This window comes from Natrix helvetica (genome assembly GCF_964273705.1).
Source record: "Natrix helvetica genome assembly, chromosome: 3".
Classification (NCBI taxonomy): domain Eukaryota; kingdom Metazoa; phylum Chordata; class Lepidosauria; order Squamata; family Natricidae; genus Natrix; species Natrix helvetica.
In genome coordinates, this window is record NC_138549.1 from 175,778,032 (window position 1) to 175,804,674 (window position 26,643).

The following is a 26,643-nucleotide window of genomic DNA, read 5'->3' on the forward strand; positions in this document are numbered from 1 at the left end:
CCTGGTGATTGGCCCAAAGTCACCCAGTCAGCCTTCACCACTAAAGCAGGACTAGAACTCGCTGTCTCCTGGTGATTGGCCCAGAGTTACCCAGTCAGCATTCATGCCTAAGGCAGGACTAGAACTCACCGTCTCCTGGTGATTGGCCCAGAGTCACCCAGCTGGCTTTCATGTCTAAGGCAGGACTAGAACTCACCATCTCCTGGTGATTGGCCCAGAGTCACCCAGCTGGCTTTCATTCCTAAGGCAGGACTAGAACTCACCGTCTCCTGGTGATTGGCCCAGAGTCACCCAGTCAGCATTGATGCCTAAGGCAGGACTAGAACTCGCCGTCTCCTGGTGATTGCCCCAAAGGCCCCCAGTTGCATTTTGTGCCTAAGGCAAGACTACAATTCACCGTCTCCTGGTGATTGGCCCAAAGTCACCAAGCTGCTTTTCATGCCTAAGGCTGAACTAGAACTTACGGTCTCCCAGTTTCTAGTCCAGTGCCTCTAGACCAGACTGGCTTCCTCCAGCCAATACCACACTTCGGGGGGTGGGGGATCCCCATTTCCCCTTCCCCCCCCTCCAGCCTCTTTGCAGCCTTACGTCCCCCCTGAGATGTTTGAAATGGCCTGCATTTCATTGCTGTTCGGTCTACCGTATTTTTCAGAGTATAAGACGCACCAAGATTTTGAAGAGGTAAATTTTAAAGTTTTTGCCCTCCCCAGCCCCCAGGAGCACTCTGCAAGTCTCGTGAAGCCTCTGCACATCCATTTTTGCGAAGGGGGCGATAATTCGGGAGGCTAAAAATGCTGTATTCAGTGTATAAGACATTTTGGGGGGGGGGGGAAGGTGCATCTTATACTCCAAAAAATACGGTGTTTGCCAGTCTCAGGCAACGTCACGGCCCAGGAAGCGTCGTAAATTGGCAAATCCTGTTTCCTGCGAGATGGTGGTTTGCACCTCCAGATATTTAGGAAGCTGAAGTCGGAAGCCTGGAGGCTGCTTCTGGGAGTAACCACAAGAAATGAGGAAGGGTGTACCGTGCAGGTAGCCCTCCACTTAATGACCGTTTCGTTCAGCGATCGTTTGAAATTGCAACAGCGCAGGGGGGGCGGGGAAATGTGACTTAGGAACCGTTTTTCACACTGGCAACCTCAAGTCAGTGGGGAAGTCCCATGGTTTTCTTGCAAACGTTTCATGACCCAACTGGGGGACGTACTCAGTGCTCAAAAGGTGTGGGCTTTGCGGAATGAAGGAGAAGGGGAAGAGGAGGAGGAGGAGGACTGTGGGGTCCTTGGTGCTCTCTGGGTGGTGTTCTTGCAGACATTTCATGACCCAACTAAGGAACATCATCAGTGCTAGAAGGAAGGGAGGGTTTCAAGAGGAGGAGGAGGAAGAGGGAGGAAGAGGAGGAGGTGGACAACTGGGGTGTCCTTGAAGCTCTCTGAGTTTGGTCGTTTTCTTGTAGACGTTTCATTATTCCACTAGGATACATCATAAGTGCTAGAAAGTTGTGCGGTTTGTGGAGTGGAGGAGGAGGAGGAGGAAGAAGAAGAGGAGAAGAAGGGAGGAGAAGAAGAAGAGGAGGAGGAGGAGGACAACTATGGGGTCCTTGAAGCTCTCTGAGTTTGGTGGTTTTCTTGTAGACATTTCATGACCCAACTAGGGAACATCATCACTTGTAGAAGGAAGGGAGGGTTTCAAGAGGAAGGAGGGAGGAAGAGGAGGGAGGAAGAGGAGATGGTGGACAACTGTGGGGTCTTTGGTGCTCTCTGAGCTTGGTGGTTTTCTTGCAGACATTTCATGACCCAACTAGGGAACATCATCAGTGCTAGAAGGGGGAGTCTGATGTTACCAAATTGCCTCATAAAACATCTGCAAAAAAAACCCGATCAAACTCAGAGAGTGCCAAGGACCCCACAGCCACCATTTTTGTTTCCCATAATTCCCCTACTGATGCATCGTGGGAACGAAAAAGTAGCTGGATGTTTTTCTGTATTTTAAGGACGTCCAGCTGCGCATGTTTGCCCGTGGAAGAAGCGTGAGCTTTCTCAAGGATCGTCTGGATACCCAAATGGGCTCCCATTTTCAGAGGGAAACGCGCGGAGCAAACATCTTCCCAGACCTTGTAAAATCAGGAGTTGCTAGTGGCTTAAGTCTTGCTTATTATTATTTTTCCGTAGATTATTATTATTATTTCTTGCTAGGGCCCTAAGCAGATTTAATGTACGGGGTCTGGGTGGGGGGGGGAGTACAAACTGCAGAACAGGAAATTGAAAATATATTAATGCTCGGGTTGAGCCACTCCTACAATAGCAGGCTGTTTGCCTAAAGCCTGGCATGGCTTTGAATGCCTGTCAAAACACAATGCGTGGCATAAATCAGGCCTCTATCCTTTGCAATGGGATTTGTTTGCCTTTGGTGTTTACGGCTGGCATTTGGGGTTGTAAACGGAGGCACCGGGCCTCAAAGCAGCCTGGGATAATCACCAGAGTGGAGCTTCCTCGTTGGCTCCCTTCCCTCTTAGCTGTATATTTATTTAATGTGATTTATTGATTGCATTTATAGGCTGCCCACTTCAGTTGCAGCATGATAAAATAAAGACAGAAAGCATTAAAATGCTGCACAAGTCAGTCCCGGAATTACAACCGTTTGTTTAGTGACTGTTTGAAGTTACAACAGCCCGGAAAAAGCAACTTATAATTGTTTTTCACACTTAACGACCGTTGCAGAATCCTCCCTGGTCGCGTGGTGCAAATTCAGACGCTTGGCAACTGACTCATATATACGACGGTCGCAGTGTCCCGGGGTCACGTGATTCCCCCTTTGTGCGACCAAAGTCAATGGGGGAAGCCAGATTCATTTAACGACCGTGTTCTTTCCTTTGCAACGGCAGTGATTCACTTAACAGCTGTGGCAAGAAAGGTTGTAAAACTGGGAAAAGATCACAAATACAGGTAGTTTTTGACTTACAACAGGTCGTTTGTGACAGTTCAAAGTTACAACGGCACTGGAAAAGGTGACTTATGACCTCTTTTCCACACTTATGACCGTTGTGCAGCACCTCTGTGGTCACCTGATCAAAATTCGCCCACTTGCCAACGGACTCGTATTTATGACGGTTGCGGTGTCTGTGGTAACATGGTCATCTGACGAGCAGAGTCAATGGGGAAGCCAGATTCACTTAACGCCCGTGTGACTCACTTAACAACAGCAATGATTCACCGAACAACCGTGACAAGAAAGGCTGTAAAACAGGGCGAAAGTCACACAACAAATATCTCACGTAGCAACCCAAATTTGGGTCTCAATTGTCGTCGTAAGTCGAGGACTACTAACTGAATGGTTGTAAGTTGAGGACTAGCTGTGCCATGGCTAAAAGACTGCTATTGTAACATTGGGAAAAATAAAGGTATGAGCCATTTACTCAATGGATCACAGATCTGAGTGTAGTCATCACCTATGAGAAAGATGGAGACTTCCGATTGATAATTGTAATAATACAGAATATAAATAAGTATTTATATATGTATTGTGTCACAACCCCTGGTATGCCCAAATATGGGAGGGAGCATACTGCTTCCCTTTTTCTGACTTTCGGCTCACCCGAGGAGCCATCCAGGCAGAAAGCCATTTTTTTAATGTTGCCTTTGTTATGTTGCCTTGTTGTCAGCACAAATGCAACATATATATACATATACATATACATATATATGTCACCGTGAAAGACCGAAATTGGTGAATGTCGACACATACCAATTTCGGTCTTTCACGGTGACATTTGTTACTGTGAAAGTCCAACGAGTCAGCGTACCGCTTTACTTTTCCTTTTCAATTCGCGGTCCTGGAAACTACTCGTTCTAACCGCCCAGGATCGCAGTTTAAAAAAAAAAAAAGTCCGCGAATAGAAGACGCTTAAAAGGAAGTGTCTTCCTTTTAAGGAAGTGTCAACAGGATAAGGGTATTAGGGTAAGGGTATTAGGGTAAGGGTGTCGGTTTTAATTTCGGACATACACCAAGCGACTATGTGAATGTCGACATTCACCAGATTTTGGACTTTCACAGTAAAATATACATATACTCTGTGTGTGTGTGTGTGTGTGTGTGTGTGTGTGTGTGTGTGTGTGTATATTTCATACGAAACCCTTTTTTCAAAATACTGTCAGTTTTTTTAAAAACACAATAGTTGTATAAGTGTTTAATAGAAATAAATAGATACATGCTGGTGAAACATTTGCATTAGATAAGTATATATAGAATTGAAACTGATTACTGTTATAACTCTTTTTTCTTGCTTCCTTTGTATTTTTGTCGCTTTTTAAAAAATCAGTTGTTACGCTTTTATTTTTTCTTTGATAAGGAAATGCCTCTCTACCCTGGCTATTATCTCTGCGTTTTGTTACTCTTTTTCCCTGTGATTATTTAAAGTCAATCGAAAGAAAAGAAATGGGTTTTTTTTTCTTTCTTTCCGAAAGCTCTTACCGAAATGTTTCGTTCAACAGGAACTTCGCTTCTTTTGTTAGTTAGAATTTGTGTTGGAGACGTTTGTCTCTTTGAATTATTTCTAAAATAAATAAATAAATAAATGAAGCAGGGATACAAAGAAAGAACTAATAAATAGGGCTGACACCGAAATACAATTTTATCCTAAAGATGCTGAGCTGGTTGATCAGAAAGGTTGGCAGTTCGGCGGTTTGAATCCCTAGCACCGCGCAACGGAGTGAGCTCCCGTTCCTTGTCCCAGCTTCTGCCAATCTAGCAGTTTGAAAGCACGTAAAAAATGCAAGTAGAAAAATAGGAACCACCTTTGGTGGGGGAGGGAAGAGCGTTCCGTGTGCCTTTGGCGTTGAGTCATGCCAGCCACATGACCACGGAGACGTCTTTGGACGGCGCTGGCTCTTTGGCTTTGAAACGGAGATGAGCACCGCCCCCTAGAGTCGGGAACGACTAGCATATACCTTTTATATTAAATTATCATATTTTATTCCAATTTCATTTTAAACTGTATTTTATTCCAGTTTCATTTTAAACTGTATTTTATTCCAGTTTCATTTTAAACTGTATTTTATTCCAGTTTCATTTTAAACTGTATTTTATTCCAATTCCATTTTAAATTGTTTTTATCAGAGGGAATGTGCTGTTTACTATTTTGTTTGTGTCGTTGGGAAACCTGAAGTTTTCACCTGGCTTGCTTTTGTCTTGCCTCTTAGATCTTTTCCCAAGAATATATCAACCTCCTGCTCTCCATGTATTTCTTCGTCCTTGGGATCCTCGCCCTGTCCCACACCATCAGGTAAAAGCCCAGCACAGCACAATGGACTGTGAGTGCAAAGCATCTAAAAAGCTTGTCGTGCCCGGAAATTAATTAATTTATTTATTTATTAAATTGATATGCCACCTGTCACGCTGTTTTCTGACCGAGGCTTCCCGAGAGCATGAAGCAAACTCCTGGTCCCGACAAAAACCCCTTTTATGAATTGACTGAATTCTGCTCCTTCACATCCAGCAAAGTCTTTCAAGGGAGGATTTACAGTCACAGACCTTCTCTGGCTTGGAGAGCTGCCAGGTCAATATCTGCAAAACTTGGCAAAGAGCCTCGGAGAGTCATGAACTAATGAAGGGAACTAATAGTCTCCTGCAACCTCTACTCCCCTTTTGCTCCTCTTTTATTTCCTCTGGGAGGGGGCATTCATTGTCCACCTGTGGCCTTACTCCCAAGTCGACCCCTGTTCTTTAGCTGTTTCCTTCATCTGGCAACTCTGAGCATGCGCACACTGGGAACAGGCTCCAGCTGTTCTTCTGCCCCACTGATGTCTCTGACTCTGAAGGCAGCTGATAACTGGCACAGGGCCCTGGCCCCCTCTCTGCCTCCGACGCAGAGCCCTCATCAGAGCCCTCCCTAGACTTCAGGATTGGCCCAGGTTCCTCCCCAACCTCCTCACTGTCTGAGTCTGCTGCCAACTCCGATGGCCTCTGGCAAGCCACAACCCTCTGTGTCGAGCCACGCGAAATAGAGAAAATAAGCTTTTGCTGTCTAAAAAAAAATGTATGGGACATAAGACTTAGGACAGATGCCCTTAGGGCAGGGGTGTCCAAACTTGGGAACTTTAAGACTTGTGGACTTCAACTCCCAGAATTCCCCAGCCAGCTGGCTGGGGAATTCTGGGAGTTGAAGTCCACAAGTCTTAAAGTTCCCAAGTTTGGACACCCCTGCCTTAGGGGTAGTTATTTTCCCCCCTTCTGACCCCTGAACTTTGGGTGCCCTACAATCAACCCCCATTTACGTCACTGCAGTCACATGCCCCCATTTTACGACATATTTTTGGCTGAAAACTGGCAATGACTTGTGGTTCTCGGCAAAAACAGCCCATCGGTTCACTTAACGACTGCGTCAGTTGCTTTAACGATTGCTGCATTCGACTTACGACCGTGGCCTTCATTTTTACAACGGCGACACTCCATCATCATCATCATCATCTTCATTTCATGACCCCATAATCCCTTGCGGGGGTGTAGGCTGAGTGTTGAATGGCCGGATGCCCTTCCTGTTGCCCATGCGGAGTTTTGTTCAGCAGAGATATTTCATCGTGCCCAGAGAGAGAGAAATATCTGCCTCTACCTAGGATCGAACCCACAGGCCCCTGATTGTGAGGTGAGAGCTCCACCTCTAGGCCACCACGCCACTCACAGCGGTCACCTTAATGACCGCCACAAAACAAGTCACAAAATCAGGTTGTTTGTGTGACCCACTTTATGACTTTCATGCCTTATAATGGACAGGGTCTATTACCGTCATAAGTCAAGGACTACCTGTACACACCGAAGCACATCTGTTACACAAAACTGCATTTTAAACAAATCCATTGGGGTGCTTAATGACTTCAGCAGCCACTTAACAACAGCTGCAAAAAATAATATCCAAAACTCGAGTTCGGTTACATGATAAGCGGACTGTCACAATTTACGGCAGTGATGAGTAGGCTCCCTTGCGGTCGTAACTCAAGGACTACCTGTACTAAGTGAGTCATGCTCATCCTGTCCCTGGAATATCCCTATTTATATCTTTTTTGCTATTTAACAGATTAACAGAGTTGGGAGGGACCTTGGAGGTCATCTAGTCCAACCCCCCCGACCCAAGCAGGAGACCTAACACCATTTCTGAAAAAATGGCAGTCCAATCTCTTCTTGAAAGCCTCCAGGGATGAAGCTCCCACATCTTCCAAATAACAGAATAACAGCGTTGGAAGGGACTTTGGAGGTCATTTAGTCCAACCCCCCTCCCCCAAGTAGGAGATACTACACCATTTCTGACAGATGGCAAGTCCAGTCGCTTCTTGAAAGCCTCCAGTGATGAAGCTCCCACAACCTCTGAAGGCAACTTCTCTTCCATGGGTTGATTGTTCCCGCTGTCAGAAAACTCTTCCTTATTTCCAGATTGAATCTTTCCTTGGTCAGTTTCCATCCATTATTATTCCTTGTCTGGCCTTCGGGTGCTTTGGAGAATAGGTTGACCCCCCCCCTCTCCTCTCTGGGGCAGCCCCTTCAATATTGGAAGATGCTATGATGTCTCCCCTGGTCCTTCTCTTCCCTAGACTAGTCATGCCTAATTCCTCATATGTTTTAGCTTATGTTTCTTCATGTGTTTGAGCCTCCAGTCCCCTCATCTTCTTTGTTGCTCTTCTCTGCACTCTTTCTAGAGTCTCCACATCTTTTTTATAGTGTGGTGACCAAAACTGGATGCAGGACTATGTGTGGCCTTACTAAGGCTTTACAGAGTGGTGTTAGTACCTCCCTTGATCTTGATTGTATCCCTCTGTTAATGCAACTGAGGATTGCATTGGCTTTTTTGGCTGCTGCTGCACACGGCTGGCTCCTATTTAGCTGGTTGTCCACTAAGACTCCAAGATCCCTCTCTCAGTCACTGCTATGAAGCCTGGTTTAACCCAATCTATATGTGGACTTTGGGTTTTTCTTGCCTAAGTGTAAGACTTTACTTTTCTCTTTGTTGAATTTCATTTTGTTAGATTAGGTTTTTTTTTCCACTTCTCTATCAGTGCAGAAAATCAAGTCTTTGGCCTCAGTGAAAGCAAAAATAGTTTCGGAGGCCCCATCGTCTGCAAATAACGGTTGACTACTGCACGTAAAGGAAAGGTTAAAATCCTGGCAGAGACTTTTAAATTTAATAGTTAACTGCTTTATCAGATGGGAAGCTGGCTGCTGAGCTACCTCTCCGTCACCAGGAATGAGAATATTTACATGTGGGTGGAGAACATCTGCCATCTTTTAAAACTCTTCGTAAAAACTCTTTTAAAATGTGCCTTAACAACCCAAAAACGAAGGATTATCTTGCAAGGTTTTGTTGATAGGATTAATGAAAACTGTTGATTGGCAATCCTAGGGCAGAATTTGGGTGGGGGGGTGGGGGGGCACAGCCTTGCATCCCCTGGAGGATCTCTCACCCGGCTGGGGTATTGGATAACACTGATTTTTCTGGAGAATTTCAAGTCAAAGTGTTGATTATAAATTAATAATTGAGAATAACAGAGTTGAAAAGGACTTTGAAGGTCATCTAGACCAGGGGTCCCTAACCTTTCGGAACTCGGGGACCGCTAAATTCATAATTTTAAACCCTGCGGACCACTAATACGATCTGCCTAATGACCGGCTGGGTGGGCGTGGCTAGGTGGTCATGTGATTGGTGGGCGTGGCCAACTAGATGTCACTCATGTTGAGTGGCGCCTCGCCAGCCTCTGCTCGCCCCTCCCCTCCCAGCCCTTCCTCGCCTGCCCACCCGGGCTCCTTAGGGCCCCAACAGGAAGCCGTTGCTGGAGTTAAGCAGCCGCCAGGAGAAAGAGTTGGCAAAACAGCTCAGTTCAAATTGGATCTGACCGAGAAGGAGGCTCGGCAGAAGCACCTCACTGAGGACTAGGAGCATAGGCTTTCCAAGCAGACAGAAGACCTGCGGGAGTGCAAGGCCAGGTGCCGGCGCCTGGAGACTCAGCGGGCTGAGATGGTCAGCCAGTTCCAGGCCATGATGCAGTCCCACTGGAACGAGGCCCTCCGGCTCTTCCCCACCAGCGGCGCTTCCCTCCAACCTTCGCCCAAAGCCCCCCACCAGGAGGCTGAAGCAGACCCCAAGTCGGATTCTCTGCCCCCCTCCGACCCACACAAAAAGACCCCCAAGGGGAGACTCTCTGCAGCAACACAGGAGTTCATTGCACGTATCCGTCCCAGGGGCCGTAGTTTGAGGACCCCTGATTTAGTGCAATATAAAAAATGCAAATTATTTTTTTGTGAACCACCAACATTTTCTCGCAGACCGCCAGTGGTCCACGGACCCCCAGTTGGTGACCGCTGGTCTAGTCCCAACACCTTGCTTAGGCAAGAAACCCTACACCATTTCTGACAGATAGCTGTCCAGTTCCTTCTTCAAATCCTCCAGGGATGGAGTAGCCACAACCTCTGGTGGCGAGCAGTTCCACTGATTAATTGTCCTCACTCTTAGAAAGTTTCTCCTCAATTCCAAGGTGCTTCTCTCCTTGATTAGTTTCCATCCGTTGCTTCTTGTCCTTTTTTTGCCATTTTCCTCCAATTACAACCTAGTGTCTGGTTTGATTGTCATCTTGGGTGTGGAAGATTTTACTGGGGTTTGTATTTGGGGGTTGCCCACTGAAAGCTGCCCTCAGTCCCCTTGAGTGAATTGAGTGATCATATCAATTTTCCTCTTAGGGATGCGGTGGCTTAGTAGCTAAGACGCTGACCTTGTCTATCATAAAGTTCGGCAGTTCGAATCCCGAGCGCCGCATAACAGAGTGAGCTCCCGTTACTTGTCCCAGCTTTTGCCAACCTAGCAGTTCGAAAGCACATAAACAAAATGCAAGTAGAAAAATAGGAACCACCTTTGGTGGGAAGGGAACAGCGTTCTGTGCGCCTTTGGCGTTGAGTCATGCCGGCCACATGACCACAGAGACGTCTTCGGACAGCGCTGGCTTAGAAACGGAGATGAGCACCTCCCCCTGGAGTCAGGAACGACTAGCACATATGTACGAGGGGGACCTTTACCTTATAAATTTTCTTAATTTATAATGGCTAAATTAACTCGGAGCTTATGGCATCATTGCAAGGCTCCAGTTTTCCATGTTTATAATTCTCTTGAGTTTTACAACTTCAGCTATCTTAGTATAATGGCTGGGGAATTCTGGGAGTTGAAGTCCACATACCTTAACATTTATTGGCATGCTGGCTGGGGAATTCTGGGAGTTGAAGTCCACACACCTTAAAGTGCCTGAGGTTGAGAAACACTGCTCTTAACTATTTGGTACTCCTTTAGTTAGCTTTATAAAGGTGTTTTTGTGGGATTTTGATTTTCCTTCCATACAACTGCCCGTCTTGGTTATGCCTTTTAAAACGATGATTTCTTCCCTTTTTCACCCTTCTTTCCTCTTCCTCCCATCTCATTTCAGCCCCGCGATGAATAAATTTTTCCCAACCAACTTTCCCAACAAGCAGTATCAACTTCTTTTTACTCAAGGCTCCGGAGAAGCAAAAGAAGGTAAGTTTGCTCCCTTCTACAGCGAAAGCGTGGAGAATTTGTTTTCTCCGTGAGTCTTTGTTTCCTGCCTTGTGTATTTGCTTGTGTAATGTGGTGCAACAAATGCTGTCAGTATCTTTCTTGGCTGTGTTGTTTTGCGGCCAATGAGTGAATTTAAAAGAACAGCAAAACTTCATTAGTTGCTATTTCTTTATCTATCTATCCATTTATCCATCAATCTATCAATCGATCTATCTATCTACATCTGCATATATATCTATCAATCGATATATATTTATCTATCTACATCTGTCTGTCTGTCTATCTATTAATCCATCCACCCACCCACCCATAGATACCTATCTATCTATGATCTATTGTATCTGCTTACCTACCTACCTATTGTTTCCCTCTCTACCTACCTACCAATCTAAGCTACACTATATTGCCAAAAGTATTTGCTCACCCACCCAAATCATCAGAATCAGGTGTTCCAATCCCTTCCATGGCCACAGGTGTATCAAACCAAGTCTCTAGGCATGCAGGCTGTTTGTGCAAGCATTTGTGAAAGAATGAGTCGCTCTCAGGAGCTCAGGGAATTCCAGCGTGGTACTGTGATAGGAAGCCACCTGGGCAACAAATCCAGGCGTGAAATTTCCTCGCTCCTAAATATCCCACAGTCAACTCTCAGCTGCATTATAAGAAGGTGGAAGTGTTTGGGAACGACAGCAACTCAGCCACGAAGTGGGAGACCACGTAAACTCGTCCCACATCAGTGTGTGATCTCACACATGTGCTTCTGGAAGAATGGTCAAAGATTCCCATCAACACACTCCTGAACCTTGTGGACGGCCTTCCCAGAAGAGTTGAAGCTGTTATAGCTGCCAAGGGTGGACCGACGTCCTATTGAACCCCATGGATTAGGAATGGGATGCCACTGACAGTCAGTTCATATGCGAGGAAAGGCAGGTGAGCGAATACTTTTGGCAATATAGTGTATCTCCCTCCCTCCCAACATCTGTCTGTCTGTCTATCCATCCCTCCATCCATTCATTCTCCCTCAACCTACCTACCAACCAATCTAAGCTATCTCCCTCCCTACCAACATCTGTCTGTCTGTCTATCTGACATTGCATTCCAAAACAATTAGACACAAAGAGTTTGTTCCCCCTGTGCCATCACTCTGCTGAGCACCTAATTCCCACAGCACTGTCTTAAGCCTAAGGATATTTACCCATGTAGTAGGGCTGTATTGCTATCATCCTTCTCATCTATGGTCAATTGTTGTTATTTCTCATGATTAATGATTGCAACCATGATCTTTGATATATGACCTATCTCCTTGTTGTTGTATGTACTCTTGACAGCTTAAGCATCGGAGACAAATTCCTTGTGTGTCCAATCACAGTTGGTCAAATAAAGTTATTCTCTCCTGCCCGGTCCTTTATATACACATACATACATATATACATGCTCTTTTTTAAATGCACGCATCCTCTCGTCCATAGTTCTCTCATGTCCTCCATAATTACATGGGCAGGTACCAACCAGAGGGATGGACGTTACCCCTTTCATCTCCCAAAATTCCTTGCTTTCTTTTTTATTTTTGTCATTCAATTGTTATTTATTTTTATTCAAAACATTAAAATACCAACTCCCCAAAAGGGGGAAAAATGCAAAAACAAAACTACTGTGTTTCTCCTAAAATAAGATAGGGTCTTATTTTCTTTTGACCCCTGAAATAAGCGCTTGGCCTTATTTTTGGGGAGGCCTTATTATTTTGGGGGTGCAGGAGGCGGCGAGTGTGGTCACCTCAGGGCTGCTGCTGTGTTGCAATATTTTCAGGGAGGGCTTATTTTTTGGGGAGGGCTTATTTTAGCGCATGCGCTCAAAAGCCCGATTGGGCTTATTATCCAAGGAGGTCTTATTTTCGGGAAAACAGGATAGATAAAACTATACGCAAAAAGTTGAGAGAGAAAAAAACAACAGCCCAAAACAGACGCATACACAAATTTGTCCTCCTTAGAAGGGAAAGAATTAAAACTGGAATTTTTGGGAGCCCAAGAGAAAACGGTTAAAAGAGGAAGAAAGGGGAATAGAGTTGCATTAGTAGACCAAAGTGAACAGTAGTAAGATTGTTATTGTGAGGTAACCAATTAAGAAATGAAGAAAAAAAATAGTATTTTGCTCATTGCAGAAAAAATTGGAAAGAAACGCTCTCTCTGCTTAAATTGAATGAGAGAATGTATGCCGTTTATAGCAAAATATACCAATGGAGAAAATAAGAAAGGAAAAGTTGGCGTAACGTTGAAGGGGCAACGGAAGGCATTGCTTATGTATTCAGAATAAATAATCCTAAAGATGAGAATAATTTGGCTGAAACCATGATGTAAAAAAGGACGATGTAAATGAGAGGATGTAAAAGAAAAGACCCTCTTTGTTCCTTTAATATGTATAATTTGTATTAAAAAATTAAAAAAACCACGAATGGAAAAAAAATGAAAATAAATTGTCCTCCTTAGTTGAATACTTATAAATATATTTCAAATATAATAACTTCTTCCCCTCCCCCCCCCTTTGTGGAAAAATCTCCCCCTTCTTTTCAGATTGACAGACCTGCAGCTCTCGCCTTGTTGATTGACAAGTATGGCAGCTGCTGGTGGGATTTGGGTAGGGGGCTCTCTTGGGCTCATGCCCAACTTCCTTTGATCTGCTTCAGCTGACATTTTCCCTTCGTTTCCTTAAGGATCCACTGGCTTCTGATCTATCTCCCAAGGGGATCTTTGTAAACAAGATCCCTCTTTTTTTTTGTCACCTTCCTAACGTGCCTCCTTCGTCTTTAGCTTCAGCATCGCCTCACACTAGTGGCCGTGAAAATGGCATGTTTTATGGTTCTCGTTGCAGAGATTGTGAACTACGAGTTTGACACCAAGGATCTCGTCTGCCTGGTCCTGAGCAGCGTCGTGGGGGTGTGGTATCTGCTGAGGAAGGTAGGCCGACCTGCTGGGGAGGCAGGTGGGATGTTTAAGGTTTAATTATAAGGCCTTGGGAAGGCCACACTTGGAATCCTGCATCCAATTTGGGTTGCCACGATATAAAAAAGATGTTGAGACTCTAAAAAGAGTGTAGAGAAGAGCAACAAAGAGGATCAGGGGACTGAAGGCTAAAGCATAAAAGTGTCAGGATTCCAAATAGGATCCAAAATTAAATCGGAGTCTGAGGCAAAGGATTCCTCAAAGTTCCCATTTATTAAAGAGAGTCATGTTGGCACATCTGGGAAAACCCGAATCTGAAAGCTTCCCGGTTTTCCCCACCCAGTTGAAAGTTCAAGATCTTGCCCCCCTCACACCCACCAGTCCATCCCATGGTCCAATCTCCCACTGCCACGCTGGCAGCTTCCACCCATCCAGTTCTGATCAGGTGCAGAGACAAAAGATGACCTTGGCTTTCTAGAAAGAATGTTGTTATGGCTACCTATCATCTCACTCCATACAATCCACCCTCCCATTTCCCCACCATAGAAAATGCCTAGTAGAAGAATAGAAAGTGTGACAGGCCAAAGACCCCAAAGAAAAGATGGCTGCAGGCCTGACATAACGAACACTTGCAGGAATTAGGTATGTCTAGTTAGACCTACCTCATTCCTGCAAACGTTCTTTCTGTTTTAGCCTCCAACCGTTCACCCTGACCAGGGGTGACATGATAGCATCTTCCAGTATTTGAGGGGCTGCCCCAAAGAAGAGGGAGTCAACCTATTCTCCAAAGCACCTGAGGGCAGGACAAAAAGCAATGAGTGGAAACTAATCAAGGACAGAAGCAACCTAGAACTGAGGAGAAACTTCTTGACAGTGAGAAGAAATAACGAATGGAGCAGTTTGCCACCAGAAATTGTGGGTTCACCATCCCTGAAGGTTTTTAAGAAAAGACTGGTCAGCCATTTGTCTATAATGGTATACAGTCTCCTACTTGAGCAGGGGGGTTGGACTAGAAGACCTCCGAGGTCCCTTCCAACTCTTGTTATTCTGTAATTCTGTAAGGGTCTCCTGCTTGAGCAGGGGGGTTGGACTAGAAGACCTCCAAACACTTACAAACTAAACAGCTATCTATACGGTATTGCGTATCAAAACCAACTCTCTTTTCAGCTACGTCTGGTACATTCTGGGCCCATAACCAATGTTAAGTAATTAAGCTCCCCGTTAGGAGAGCAAGTATGCAGAGAAGCGTAATGAGAGTGGTATGGAATAACACGCACAAACCAGCATACAGGGACACTGAATAGTATAAAAATATAGTAGTTTACTATGTAGAAATATAGAGGTATTCAGAGTCCGGTTAACAGTCCAAGTCATACACGGTTCAGTCATTCAGTTATCAAAATAGTCAGTCTAACACACAAAGTAGCTAACAATAGCAAGACTCAGTAACTCACGAGCAGTATCAAATCAGCTTCTAACAAAACAGAGAGAGAGAGCTAACAGCCATTCTGGCTCCCTCTTATGGCTGCTTGAGGTAACAAACCAATTACATCTCTCTAGCATTTAAAGTAACAGTAAAGTAATCATAGCTTATATACATTGTCAAGCCAAGCCTAGGGTTACATCCTTAAAAAAGGTCCCTTCCAACTTTTGTTATTCTGTAAGGGTCTCCTGCTTGAGCAGGCGGCTGGACTAGAAGACCTCCAAGGTCCCTTCCAACTCTTGTTATTCTGTAATTCCATAAGGGTCTCCTGCTTGAGCAGGGGGATGGACTAGAAGACCTCCGAGGTCCCTTCCAACTCTGTTATTCTGCAATTCCGTAAGGGTCTCCTGCTTGAGCAGAGGGATAGACTAGAAGACCTCCAAGGTCCCTTCCAACTCTGTTATTCTGTAATTCTGTAAGGGTCTCCTGCTTGAGCACGGGGCTGGACTAGAAGACCTCCAAGGTCCCTTCCAACTCTTGTTATTCTGTAATTCTGTAAGAGTCTCCTGCTTGAACAGGGGGGTTGGACTAGAAGACCTCCAGGGTCCCTTCCAACTCTTGTTATTCTGTGGCTGGGCAGTTTGAGCCGGCCGCAGACTGGAGGATCTGCAGAACCAAAGGGCTGGCCTGCTGTCCGACCGAGGGCGTGGGGTCTGGGCGGGGAAGCCTGGTTCACGGCAGCTCTTCTCTTTTTCCCAGCACTGGATTGCCAACAACCTCTTTGGCCTGGCCTTCTCTCTCAACGGGGTGGAGCTGTTACACCTGAACAACGTCAGCACGGGCTGCATCCTCCTCGGAGGCCTCTTCATCTACGATGTCTTTTGGGTGAGCCCCTGGCCCTGCAGTCCGTCCCCAGGGTCAGCAGATCCTCCGGACAACAGACTCAGTTCCTTGTTTATTAGCTTTTCGTCCCGCCTTTTTACAATTATTTTTTAATAAGTAAATCAAGGTGGGGGGAATGAATTTTCCTCACAACGACAACCCAGTAGGGTGGGCTGAGAAAGAGGGGCTGGCTCAAAGTCACTGAGCCAACTTCCATGCCTAAGGCAGGACTAGAACTCGCCATCTCCTGGTGATTGGCCCAAGGTCACCCAGATGACTTTCATGCCTAAGGCAGGACTAGAACTCACTGTCTCCTGGTGATTGGCCCAACGTCACCCAGATGGCTTTCATGCCTAAGGCAGGACTAGAACTCACCTTCTCCTGGTGATTGGCCCAAGGTCACCCAGATGACTTTTATGCCTAAGGCAGGACTAGAACTCACTGTCTCCTGGTGATTGGCCCAAGGTCACCCAGCTGGCTTTCATGCCTAAGGCAGGACTAGAACTCTCCGTCTCCTGGTGATTGGCCCAAAGTCACCCAGCTGGCTTTCATGTCTAAGGCAGGACTAGAACTCTCCGTCTCCTGGTGATTGGCCCAAAGTCACCCAGCTGGCTTTCATGTCTAAGGCAGGACTAGAACTCTCCGTCTCCTGGTGATTGGCCCAAAGTCACCCAGCTGGCTTTCATGTCTAAGGCAGGACTAGAACTCTCCGTCTCCTGGTGATTGGCCCAAAGTCACCCAGCTGGCTTTCATGCCTAAGGCAGGACTAGAACTCTCCATCTCCTGGTGATTGGCCCAAAGTCACCCAGCTGGCTTTCATGCCTAAGGCAGGACTAAAACTCCCAGTCTCCTGGTGATTGGCCCAACGTCACCCAGCTGGCTTTCATGCCTAAGGCAGGACTAGATCTCTCCGTCTCCTGGTGATTGGCCCAAAGTCACCCAGCTGGCTTTCATGTCTAAGGCAGGACTAGAACTCTCCGTCTCCTGGTGATTGGCCCAACGTCACCCAGCTGGCTTTCATGTCTAAGGCAGGACTAGATCTCTCCGTCTCCTGGTGATTGGCCCAAAGTCACCCAGCTGGCTTTCATGTCTAAGGCAGGACTAGAACTCCCAGTCTCCTGGTGATTGGCCCAACGTCACCCAGCTGGCTTTCATGCCTAAGGCAGGACTAGATCTCTCCGTCTCCTGGTGATTGGCCCAACGTCACCCAGCTGGCTTTCATGCCTAAGGCAGGACTAGATCTCTCCGTCTCCTGGTGATTGGCCCAAAGTCACCCAGCTGGCTTTCATGTCTAAGGCAGGACTAGAACTCTCCGTCTCCTGGTGATTGGCCCAAAGTCACCCAGCTGGCTTTCATGCCTAAGGCAGGACTAGATCTCTCCGTCTCCTGGTGATTGGCCCAAAGTCACCCAGCTGGCTTTCATGTCTAAGGCAGGACTAGAACTCTCCGTCTCCTGGTGATTGGCCCAAAGTCACCCAGCTGGCTTTCATGTCTAAGGCAGGACTAGAACTCTCCGTCTCCTGGTGATTGGCCCAACGTCACCCAGCTGGCTTTCATGTCTAAGGCAGGACTAGATCTCTCCGTCTCCTGGTGATTGGCCCAAAGTCACCCAGCTGGCTTTCATGTCTAAGGCAGGACTAGAACTCCCAGTCTCCTGGTGATTGGCCCAACGTCACCCAGCTGGCTTTCATGCCTAAGGCAGGACTAGATCTCTCCGTCTCCTGGTGATTGGCCCAACGTCACCCAGCTGGCTTTCATGCCTAAGGCAGGACTAGATCTCTCCGTCTCCTGGTGATTGGCCCAAAGTCACCCAGCTGGCTTTCATGTCTAAGGCAGGACTAGAACTCTCCGTCTCCTGGTGATTGGCCCAACGTCACCCAGCTGGCTTTCATGCCTAAGGCAGGACTAGATCTCTCCGTCTCCTGGTGATTGGCCCAAAGTCACCCAGCTGGCTTTCATGTCTAAGGCAGGACTAGAACTCCCAGTCTCCTGGTGATTGGCCCAACGTCACCCAGCTGGCTTTCATGCCTAAGGCAGGACTAGATCTCTCCGTCTCCTGGTGATTGGCCCAAAGTCACCCAGATGGCTTTCATGCCTAACTAGAACTTTCACACGGAACTAGAACTCTCTGTCTCCTGTACAGTTTGCAGGAGCTCTTTGTAGGGGCCTACCTGGCTTTGGAAAATCAACTTCTCTGGGAAAACAGGGTGGTGGATCAGACATTTGATGGTGGCCAGGGAGGACGAATGGAATGGGAACGTGGGAACCATGAAGGGCGGTCGGTGTGTGGGGACCTCCACTTTTGTAGATCGGCGTAGCTCAACATCCGGCCCATTCCTTGCTCTCCTCAACCTTCACGAGAAGTCTGGACTCCCAAAAGCTCCCAAGTATGGTAGGAACAGGCAGTCCTGCAGTCACCTGGTGGATCTCCGCCTGCCGGTCACTTCTCTTCTTTAACTCTTTAATTTCCTCCCTTCCTAAGGTCTTCGGCACCAACGTGATGGTGACTGTGGCCAAGTCATTTGAAGCCCCCATCAAACGTGAGTAGCTACGGGGCCCTCCCCCCCCACCAAACATTTTAAGGATAGCTGATCCCCGATTGAAGTTAGTAGCCCCTCCCCAATTAGGTGGGTCCCTTCAAGATAACGGGGGAGTCCTCACTATACAGGCACTCGCTTAGTGACCAAAGTCACAATGGCACTGAAAATAGGGAATTAAATGATCGTTTTTCACACTTAACGACCCTGTTGAGTTAGTTAGTTAGTTAAATAAATAATGAGGAGGAATGCTATAGTATCAAACATTTAAGGTGTTGGAAATTAAGATAATAGATTAAATAATTAATAGGGTGGTAAATTTTAATTGTTGGCACAAAATGTTTGTACCCAGGTGACACTGTTTAATGGAGAATGGATTCCTTATATTAAAATTAAAAAAAATATTAATAGATAACAGGACGTCCTCAGCATACAACCACTTGCTTAGTGACCGGTCACAACGGCACTGAAACAAAGGGATTTAAATGACCGTTTTTCATGCTTAACGACCGTTGCAGCATCCCCGCGGTCACATGATCCAAATTTGGCCGCTTGCCAACTGACTCGTATTTATGACGGTCTCTGCATCCCTGGGGTCAGGTGATCCCCTTTAGTGAACTTCTGATGAGCACAGTCAGTGGGGGGAGCTGGATTCACTTAATGACAGGGTGGTTCGCTCAGCAGCTGCCGTGATTTGCTTAACAGCTTCAAAACCAGGTCGTAAAATATATTTAGGGGTCTTGGCTGGAAGGTCAAGGAGTCACTAAGCGACTGGTCGTAGGTCGAGGACTACCTGGTCCTATTCCCTGAGACTTTAGAGCAAGGGTCTCCAACCTTGGCCACTTTAAGGCTGGTGGACTTCAACTCCCAGAATTCCCCAGGCAGGAATCTTGGCCCCTTTAAGGCTGGGGGACTTCAACTCCCAGAATTCCTCAGCCAGAAACCTTTGTCCCTTTAAGGCTGGTGGACTTCAACTCCCAGCTGGCTGAGGAATTCTGGGAGTTGAAGTCCACCAGCCTTAAAGGGACCAAGGTTGGAGACCCCTGCTTTAGATGCGAGGGGCTTTCACTTTTCTAAGGCTAAAAGACCCCTCCCAGCCCAGAACCAAATGTACTTTGATGTCTTTTGTGCCAGTGTTGGGGGGCTCCTCCTCCTCCTGAGATGGGAGTTTTTCCATTTGTCTTCCTCACAACCATCCCCTCTCTTTCTCTCTCTCTCTCTCGTTCTTCCCCTGCAGTGGTTTTCCCTCAAGATCTGCTGGAGAAGGGCCTGGAAGCCGACAATTTTGCCATGCTGGGCTTGGGAGACATTGTGATTCCCGGTAAGGCAAGATCTATCAGGGTTGCTATAAATTTATTTATTTATTTATTTATTTTTCTCTCTGTCCCTTTCTTTCTTTCTTTCTTTCTTTCTTTCTTTCTTTCTTTCTTTCTTTCTTCCTTCCTTCCTTCCTTCCTTCCTTCCTTCCTTCTTTCTTCCTTCTTTCCCACCACACTTCTTCCTTACTTCTGCCTTTCCTTCTCTCCCACACTCCTTCCTTCTTTCCTTCCTTCTTTCTCTCCCACACTTCCTTCCTTCCTTTCTTTCATCTCTCCTCCCTAGCTCCTTCCCTCCTTCCTTTCTCTTTCTTTTTTTTCTTTCTTTCATTCTTCCTTCCTTCCTTCTTTCTCTCCCACCACACTCCTTCCTTCTTTCTCTCCTTTCCTTTCTTTTCTTTCTTCCCTCCTTCCTTCCTTCCTTTCTCTTTCTTTCATCTCTACTCCCTCCCTTCTTTCTCTCTTTCTTCTTTCCTTCCTTCTTTCTCACCCAGCCACCCTCCTTCCTTCCTTCTTCCTTTACTTCTCTCCCACACTTAGTCCTTCCTTCTTTCTCTCCCACACTTTCTTTCTCTTTCTTTCTTCCCTTCCTCATTCCTTCCTTCCTTTCTTCTTCCCCCTCCTTCCCTCTTTTCTATTCCTTCCTTTCCTCCTTCCTTCCTTCCCTCCCTCCTTCCCTCCCTCCTTCCTTCCTTCCTTCCTTCCTTCCTTCCTTCCTTCCTTCCTTCCTTCCTTCTGCAACCGTGAGCAGCCAAGTCAATGAGCAAGCCAGATTCAATTAACAACGACGTTACTAACTTAGCAACTGTAGCTATTCGCTTAGCGACTGCAGCAGGAAAAGGCGTAAATCGGGGCAAAACTCATTTGACTTACCTTGCCTCACTACCAAAACGTTGGACTCCGTGGTGTTTGTAAGTCAAGGAGTGTCTGCATTTGTAGTCACAAGGGGGCGCTGTGGGCCGGTTGCTACCATTGGATTGAGACTATGCAGCTGACCTCTAAAACTGGACTGAAAAATGTTAGATTCAGGGTGACTTTACCCAACTTCCTCTCCCTCCAGGTATCTTCATCGCTCTTCTCTTGCGCTTTGATATCAGGTAAATCCTTTGCAACAACTTGCCAATTGAAAACACACACACACACACACACACCCTTCCAGCATTAAGAGGACAGAGAGCAGGAAAGGTTGGGATCAGAGCAACAAAGAGGATGAGGGGGCTGGAGGCTCAAACCTACGATGGAAGGTTGCAGGAACTGGGCCTGGCTGGTCTAGGGAAGAGAAGGACCAGGGGAGACAGGAGAGCATCTTCCAATATTGGAGGGGCTGCTCCAGAGAGGAGGAAGGGGGTCAAGCTATTCCCCAAAGCCCCTGAAGGCCAGACAAGAAACAACAGATGGAAACTAACCAAGGAGAGAAGCAACTTAGACCTACCTAACAGTGAGGACAATTAACCAGTGGAACTGCTTGCCACCAGAAGTTGTGGGTTCTCCATCACTGGAGGTTTTTCAGAAGAGACTGGACAACCATTTGTCTGAAATGGTGCAGGACAGGGGTGTCAAACTCGCACTGTCATCGTGGCATCACGTGACGTGTCACAACTTCCCCCCCCCTTTGCTAAACCGGGCATGGGTGTGGCCAGCCTGTGTGATGCATTTGGCCCACCGGCAGTGAGTTTGACAGCCCTGGTATAGGATCTCCTGCTTGGGCGGGGATTGGACTAGATGACCTCCAAGGTCCCTTCCAACCTTGGTATTCTGTTAATCAATCAATCGATGAGTGGGATGGCTTATCTCCAGAAGTTGTGGGTGCTTCATCACTGGAGGTTTTTAAGAAGAGATGGAGCAACCATTAGTCTGAAATGGGTATAGGGTTCCCTGCTCAGGCAGGGGGTTGGACTAGAGGACCTCTGAGGTCCCTTCTCACGCTGTTATTCTTGTTGTTCCCTGGCCACCTTTTGCCCTTTGGGTCTCTTTTCCTAATTCCCTCAACCTGTGGCTTTTGTACTTGGGTTCTGGACTGTCCTAACCCACCCACCCTCTGCTTTTCATGACAGTTTGAAGAAAAACACTCACACGTACTTCTACACCAGTTTCGTGGCCTACATTTTTGGACTCAGTGTGACCATCTTCATCATGCACGTCTTCAAACATGCTCAGGTGAGCTTCATGGACCACCCCCACCACCCCCTGCCCCAGACCAGGCTGTAGGAGCTGCACAGGTTTGCAGGAACGAAATCAATCTTGGGAAGAACTGTTGAGAAGACACAGGTGCCGTTAATGTGTCCCTTTAAGGCAGCAGTGGGCTTAGGAATTCTGGGAGTTGAAGTCCACAAGTCATATTATCCAGGCCAGCTGGGTAGAGTTATATTAGTAGACTAAAGAGAATTTGTTCCTGTAACTAATTAAGAAATAAAGAAATGATAGTATATTGTTAAGGGTAGAAAGAAAATTGAAAGAAATGCTCTCTTACGCTTAAATTGAATTAGAGGAGGAATGCTGTTTATAGCAACATGTACCAATGGAGAAAATAAGAAAGGAAAATTTGGTGTAACTTTGAAGGGGCAACGGAAGATATTGTTTATGTATTAAGAAAAAATAACTATAAAGCTGGAAAATAATGGAAGAGAATAATCTGGCTGGAAGTGAAAACAAAACTGATGTAAAAAAGCACAATGTAATTGAGAGGATGTAAATGAAAAGACCCTTTGTTCCTATAATATGTATAATTTGTATTAAAAAAAAAACTTGGGGAGAAAAAAGGACTATAGCAGGGGTGTCCAAACTTGGCATCTTTAAGACTTGTGAACTTCAACTCCCAGAATTCCCCAGCCAGCAGAGCTGGCTGGGGAATTCTAGGAGTTGAAGTCCACAAGTCTTAAAGTTGCCAAGTTTGGACACCCCTGGACTATAGCAAACTATGGCTATAAACACTGAGTAGAGAGGCAGTTGGGGGCAGAGATGTTGGTGCTTAAGTGTTCATTTGGGAAACTAGAACAATCCGAAGCAGTCTAAGGCAAATAACAACTCTTCTCAAGAAGTGAGACTTCCAGAGAGTAAAGGAGGAGTAGGACTTGTAGTAGACTCGGGGAAAGAGTGTAGGGTTTCCAAAGAGAAGTAGTGAAAGAGCAGGACTTGTAGTAGACTTGGGGAAAGAGTGGAGAACTTCCAAAGAAAAGTAGTGAAAGTGCAGGACTTGTAGTAGACTCGGGGGACAAGTGTAGGACTTCCAGAGAGAAGTAGCAGAAGAGCAGAAGTTGTGGACTTTGATGGCTGGCTGGGAAACTCTGGGAGTTGAAGTCCCATCTTTGGAATGGCCAGGGCTGAGGAACACCTGGGCACAGAGAGTTTGAGATTCTCAAGACACCTTGGGCTGTGACCCCCATCGCCTTGTGATTACAACAGACCCAGATTGGAGACGGCTTCCCACCAGGGACCACGAGAAGGTCATGAGTGACTCTGCTGCTGTGAGTGAGGGGTGGTGTTGTGGCCCGCCAGTGGCCAGCAGAGCTGGCAGCATATTCGGACAGTGAGGAGGTTGGGGAGGAAGATGGGCCAGTCCTGGAGTCTGGGGAAGGCTCGGATGAGGGCTCTGTGTTGGAGGCAGAGAGGGGGACAGGGCCGTCTGACAGTTATCAGCTGCCTTCGGACTCAGACATCAATGGGGCAGAACAACAGCTGGAGCCTGTTCCCAGTGTGCGCATGCACAGAGTGGCCAGACGAAGGGAACAGCTAAAGAACAAGGGTCGATTTGGGAATAAGGCCACTGGTGGACGGTGAATGCCCCCCCCCCCCCAGGAAATAAAAGAGGGGTGAAGGGAGTGGAGTTTGCAGGAGACCATTAGTTCGCTTAATTGGTTTGGAGACTCCTGGCCAAGTTCTGCAGAGATCGGCCTGGCAGCTCTCCAAGCCAGATGAGGTCTGTGACTGTAAATCCTCCCTCGAAAGACTTTGCTGGATGTGAATGAGCAGAATTCACAGTCAATGAATAAAAGGGGTTTTTGTCCGGACGAGGAGTTTGCTTCATGCTCTGGGAAGCCTCAGTCAGAACCGGTGTATCTTAACAGGCTGGGCCTTGATTCCCTCTGCCCTGCCCCTCCCGCTCAGAAGTTTCCTCTTGGTCTTCCTTCCCCAGCCAGCTCTCTTGTACCTGGTCCCGGCGTGCATCGGCTTCCCTCTTCTGGTCGCCTTGGTCAAAGGAGAAGTGACCGACCTGTTCAGGTGAGTCCAATGTGTGTGGTGCAGGAAGTCCTCGACTTACAACCACAACAGAGCCTGGAATTTCTGCTGTCGATGTCACGACAGTCGTAAGTCGAGGTAGCCATCTGGCTGATGTGGTGATCTTTTGTGGTGATAATGAAGCTTCTCCATTATAGCGGTTATAAGTGGGGATGGGCCTAAAGTGGTTTCATCCATGAGGCTAACCTCTTTTTTTATGACTTTTAGGCGGTCGTTAAGGGAATGCAGTGTTTGTAGATGCTGAGATGAGGATCCCCCTCCCCGGTAGTCTACAGAAGTGGGTGGGCCGTCTTCCCTAGAGAGTAGCCTCCTCTGTGAGTTAGGGTCTCCCCCACAGGCTCAAAACCCAGATACAGGTAGTCCTCGCCTTACGACCACAATTGAGCCCAAAATCACATGGCCTCGGGAGACTGCAGCCTTCGTTGGAATTTTGATCACGTGACTATGGGGGAGGAGGAGGAGGAAGAAGACTGTGGGGTCCTTGGTGCTCTCTGAGTTTGGTGGTTTTCTTGCAGACGTTTTACCACCCAACTAGGGAACGTCATCAGTGCTAGGAAAGAGAAGGAGGAGGAAGAAGACAGGAGAGGAAAGGGAGGAGGCGAGGGAGGAAAGGGGAGCAGGAGGACAACTGTGGGGTCCTTGGTGCTCTCTGAGTTTGGTGGTTTTCTTGCAGACGTTTCACGACCGAACTAGGGAACGTCATCAGTGCTAGGAAAGAGAAGGAGGAGGAAGAAGACAGGAGAGGAAAGGGAGGAGGCGAGGGAGGAAAGGGGAGCAGGAGGACAACTGTGGGGTCCTTGGTGCTCTCTGAGTTTGGTGGTTTTCTTGCAGACGTTTCACGACCCAACTAGGGAACGTCATCAGTGCTAGGAAAGAGAAGGAGGAGGAAGAAGACAGGAGAGGAAAGGGAGGAGGCAAGGGGGGGAAGGAAGAGGAGGACTGTGGGGTCCTTGGTGCTCTCTGGTTTTCTTGCAGACGTTTCATGACCCAACTAGGGAACGTCATCAGTGATAGAAGGAAAGAAAAGGAGGAGGAGGAGGAGGACTGTGGGGTCCTTCGTGCTATCTGAGCTTGACTGTTGGCTTGCAGGCATCTCATGGCCCATTTCTAAGAGTTACGGCATCCGTTGAGATACGTCCACCAGGAAAGCTCTTCAGGACATTTCTGGATGTTCTTTGATGCTTGGTTTTTGGGAGTGGAGTAGTAAGTGGAGACACTAGTGCAGGGGTGTCCAAACTTGGCAACTTTAAGACTTGTGGACTTCAACTCCCAGAATTCCCCAGCCAGCTCTGCTGGCTGGGGAATTCTGGGAGTTGAAGTCCACAAGTCTTAAAGTTGCCAAGTTTGGACACCCCTGCACTAGTCCCACAGGTGCAGCTTTGAGCATTACCCTGAAATTCCCCACCACCTCCTCCCGCCGGTCTCCTTTCTCCTGGGGGGATTCTGGGAGTTGAAGTCCACCTATCTTAAAAATCTCCCAAGATTGAGCTAATAGAAGTGGCCCAATAGGACCACCTTCAACCAGGGACACCTCCTAGAAACCATATGGAGATGCCCATCTCGTCATCTTGCAACGTTATGGGTTTGGCTCGTCCAACAACTTCTGTTTACGGTGGCCTTTATCTCCCCATCTACTCTGCACCATGGGATTTGTGGTGGCCTTCCACTCCAGGGATCATCCTTCCAACTCTGCTTAGCTCTTCTGCCTAGATGGGACTCTTGTCCCGTCTTCTTCAAGCTTTGATTCTCTTCCCATGAGGGGAACTTAGGGGGGGTCACCAAGAGGGGCTTAAGATGGGACGGGGATCTGGGTTAGTCTGATAATCTATACGGGGCCTTCAAGATATCTCAGTTTCTCTTTCTAGGGTGGAAGACTGCAGTTGGTCTTCTGACTTGGCCCCAGGAGTTGTGGGTGGCTCCACCCCTGGGGGGTTTTAAGAAGAGATTGGGCAGCCATTTGTCCAGAATGGGATGGGGGTCTCCTGGATGAGCAGGAGGATGGACTAGAAGACCTCCAAGGTCCCTTCCAACTCTGTCCTGTTTGCCAAACAATGGATGGAAGTTAATCAAGGAGAGAAGCAACCTGGCATTAAGGAGAAACTTCCTAACAGAGAGGACAATTAACCAGTGGAACGGCTTGCCACCAGAGGTTGTGGGGACTCCCATCACTGGAGGTTTTTAAGACAAGACTGGACAGTCACTTGTCTGAAAGGGTCTCCTGTTTGAGCAGGGGGCTGGGCTAGAAGACCTCCAAGGTCCATTCCATTCCATTCCATTCCATATGTTCCGTTCCATATTTTATTTTATTTTCTATTCTATATTGTTTTATTCTATGTTCTATTCTGTTCCATTCTTTTCCATATGTTCAATTCCGTATTTTGTATTCTATTCCATTCCATTCCATATGTTCCGTTCCGTATTTTGTTTTACTCTATATTCTATTCTATTCCATTGGTTTCCATAGTTCCATTCCGTATTTTGTATTCCATTCCATTCCATATGTTCCGTTCCATATTTTATTTTATTCTATATTCTATTTTATTTTATTCTTCTATATTCTATTCCATTCCTTTCCATATGTTCCATTCCGTATTTTATTTTATTTTCTATTCTATATTGTTTTATTCTATGTTCTATTCTGTTCCATTCTTTTCCATATGTTCCATTCCGTATTTTGTATTCCATTCCATTCCATATGTTCCGTTCCATATTTTATTTTATTCTATATTCTATTTTATTTTATTCTTCTATATTCCAT

General features: G+C 46.8%; 1 protein-coding gene across 4 annotated transcripts in view; it reads left to right on the forward strand.

Moving 5' to 3' along the window:
• Window positions 1-26,643, forward strand: part of HM13 (histocompatibility minor 13) — a 41,882-nt gene that overhangs the window by 8,677 nt on the left and 6,562 nt on the right. For 2 of the 4 annotated variants that reach the window (XM_081949744.1, XM_081949745.1), the window contains exons 3-12: window positions 1,991-2,113; window positions 5,196-5,278; window positions 10,449-10,537; window positions 13,421-13,506; window positions 15,674-15,799; window positions 18,279-18,336; window positions 19,571-19,654; window positions 20,710-20,746; window positions 21,704-21,806; window positions 23,782-23,867. In XM_081949744.1, coding sequence (XP_081805870.1) covers window positions 1,991-2,113; window positions 5,196-5,278; window positions 10,449-10,537; window positions 13,421-13,506; window positions 15,674-15,799; window positions 18,279-18,336; window positions 19,571-19,654; window positions 20,710-20,746; window positions 21,704-21,806; window positions 23,782-23,867 — 875 coding nt within the window. The remainder of the gene's footprint in view (window positions 1-1,990; window positions 2,114-5,195; window positions 5,279-10,448; window positions 10,538-13,420; window positions 13,507-15,673; window positions 15,800-18,278; window positions 18,337-19,570; window positions 19,655-20,709; window positions 20,747-21,703; window positions 21,807-23,781; window positions 23,868-26,643) is intronic. The other 2 variants (XM_081949746.1, XM_081949747.1) reach the window with 1 other exon arrangement.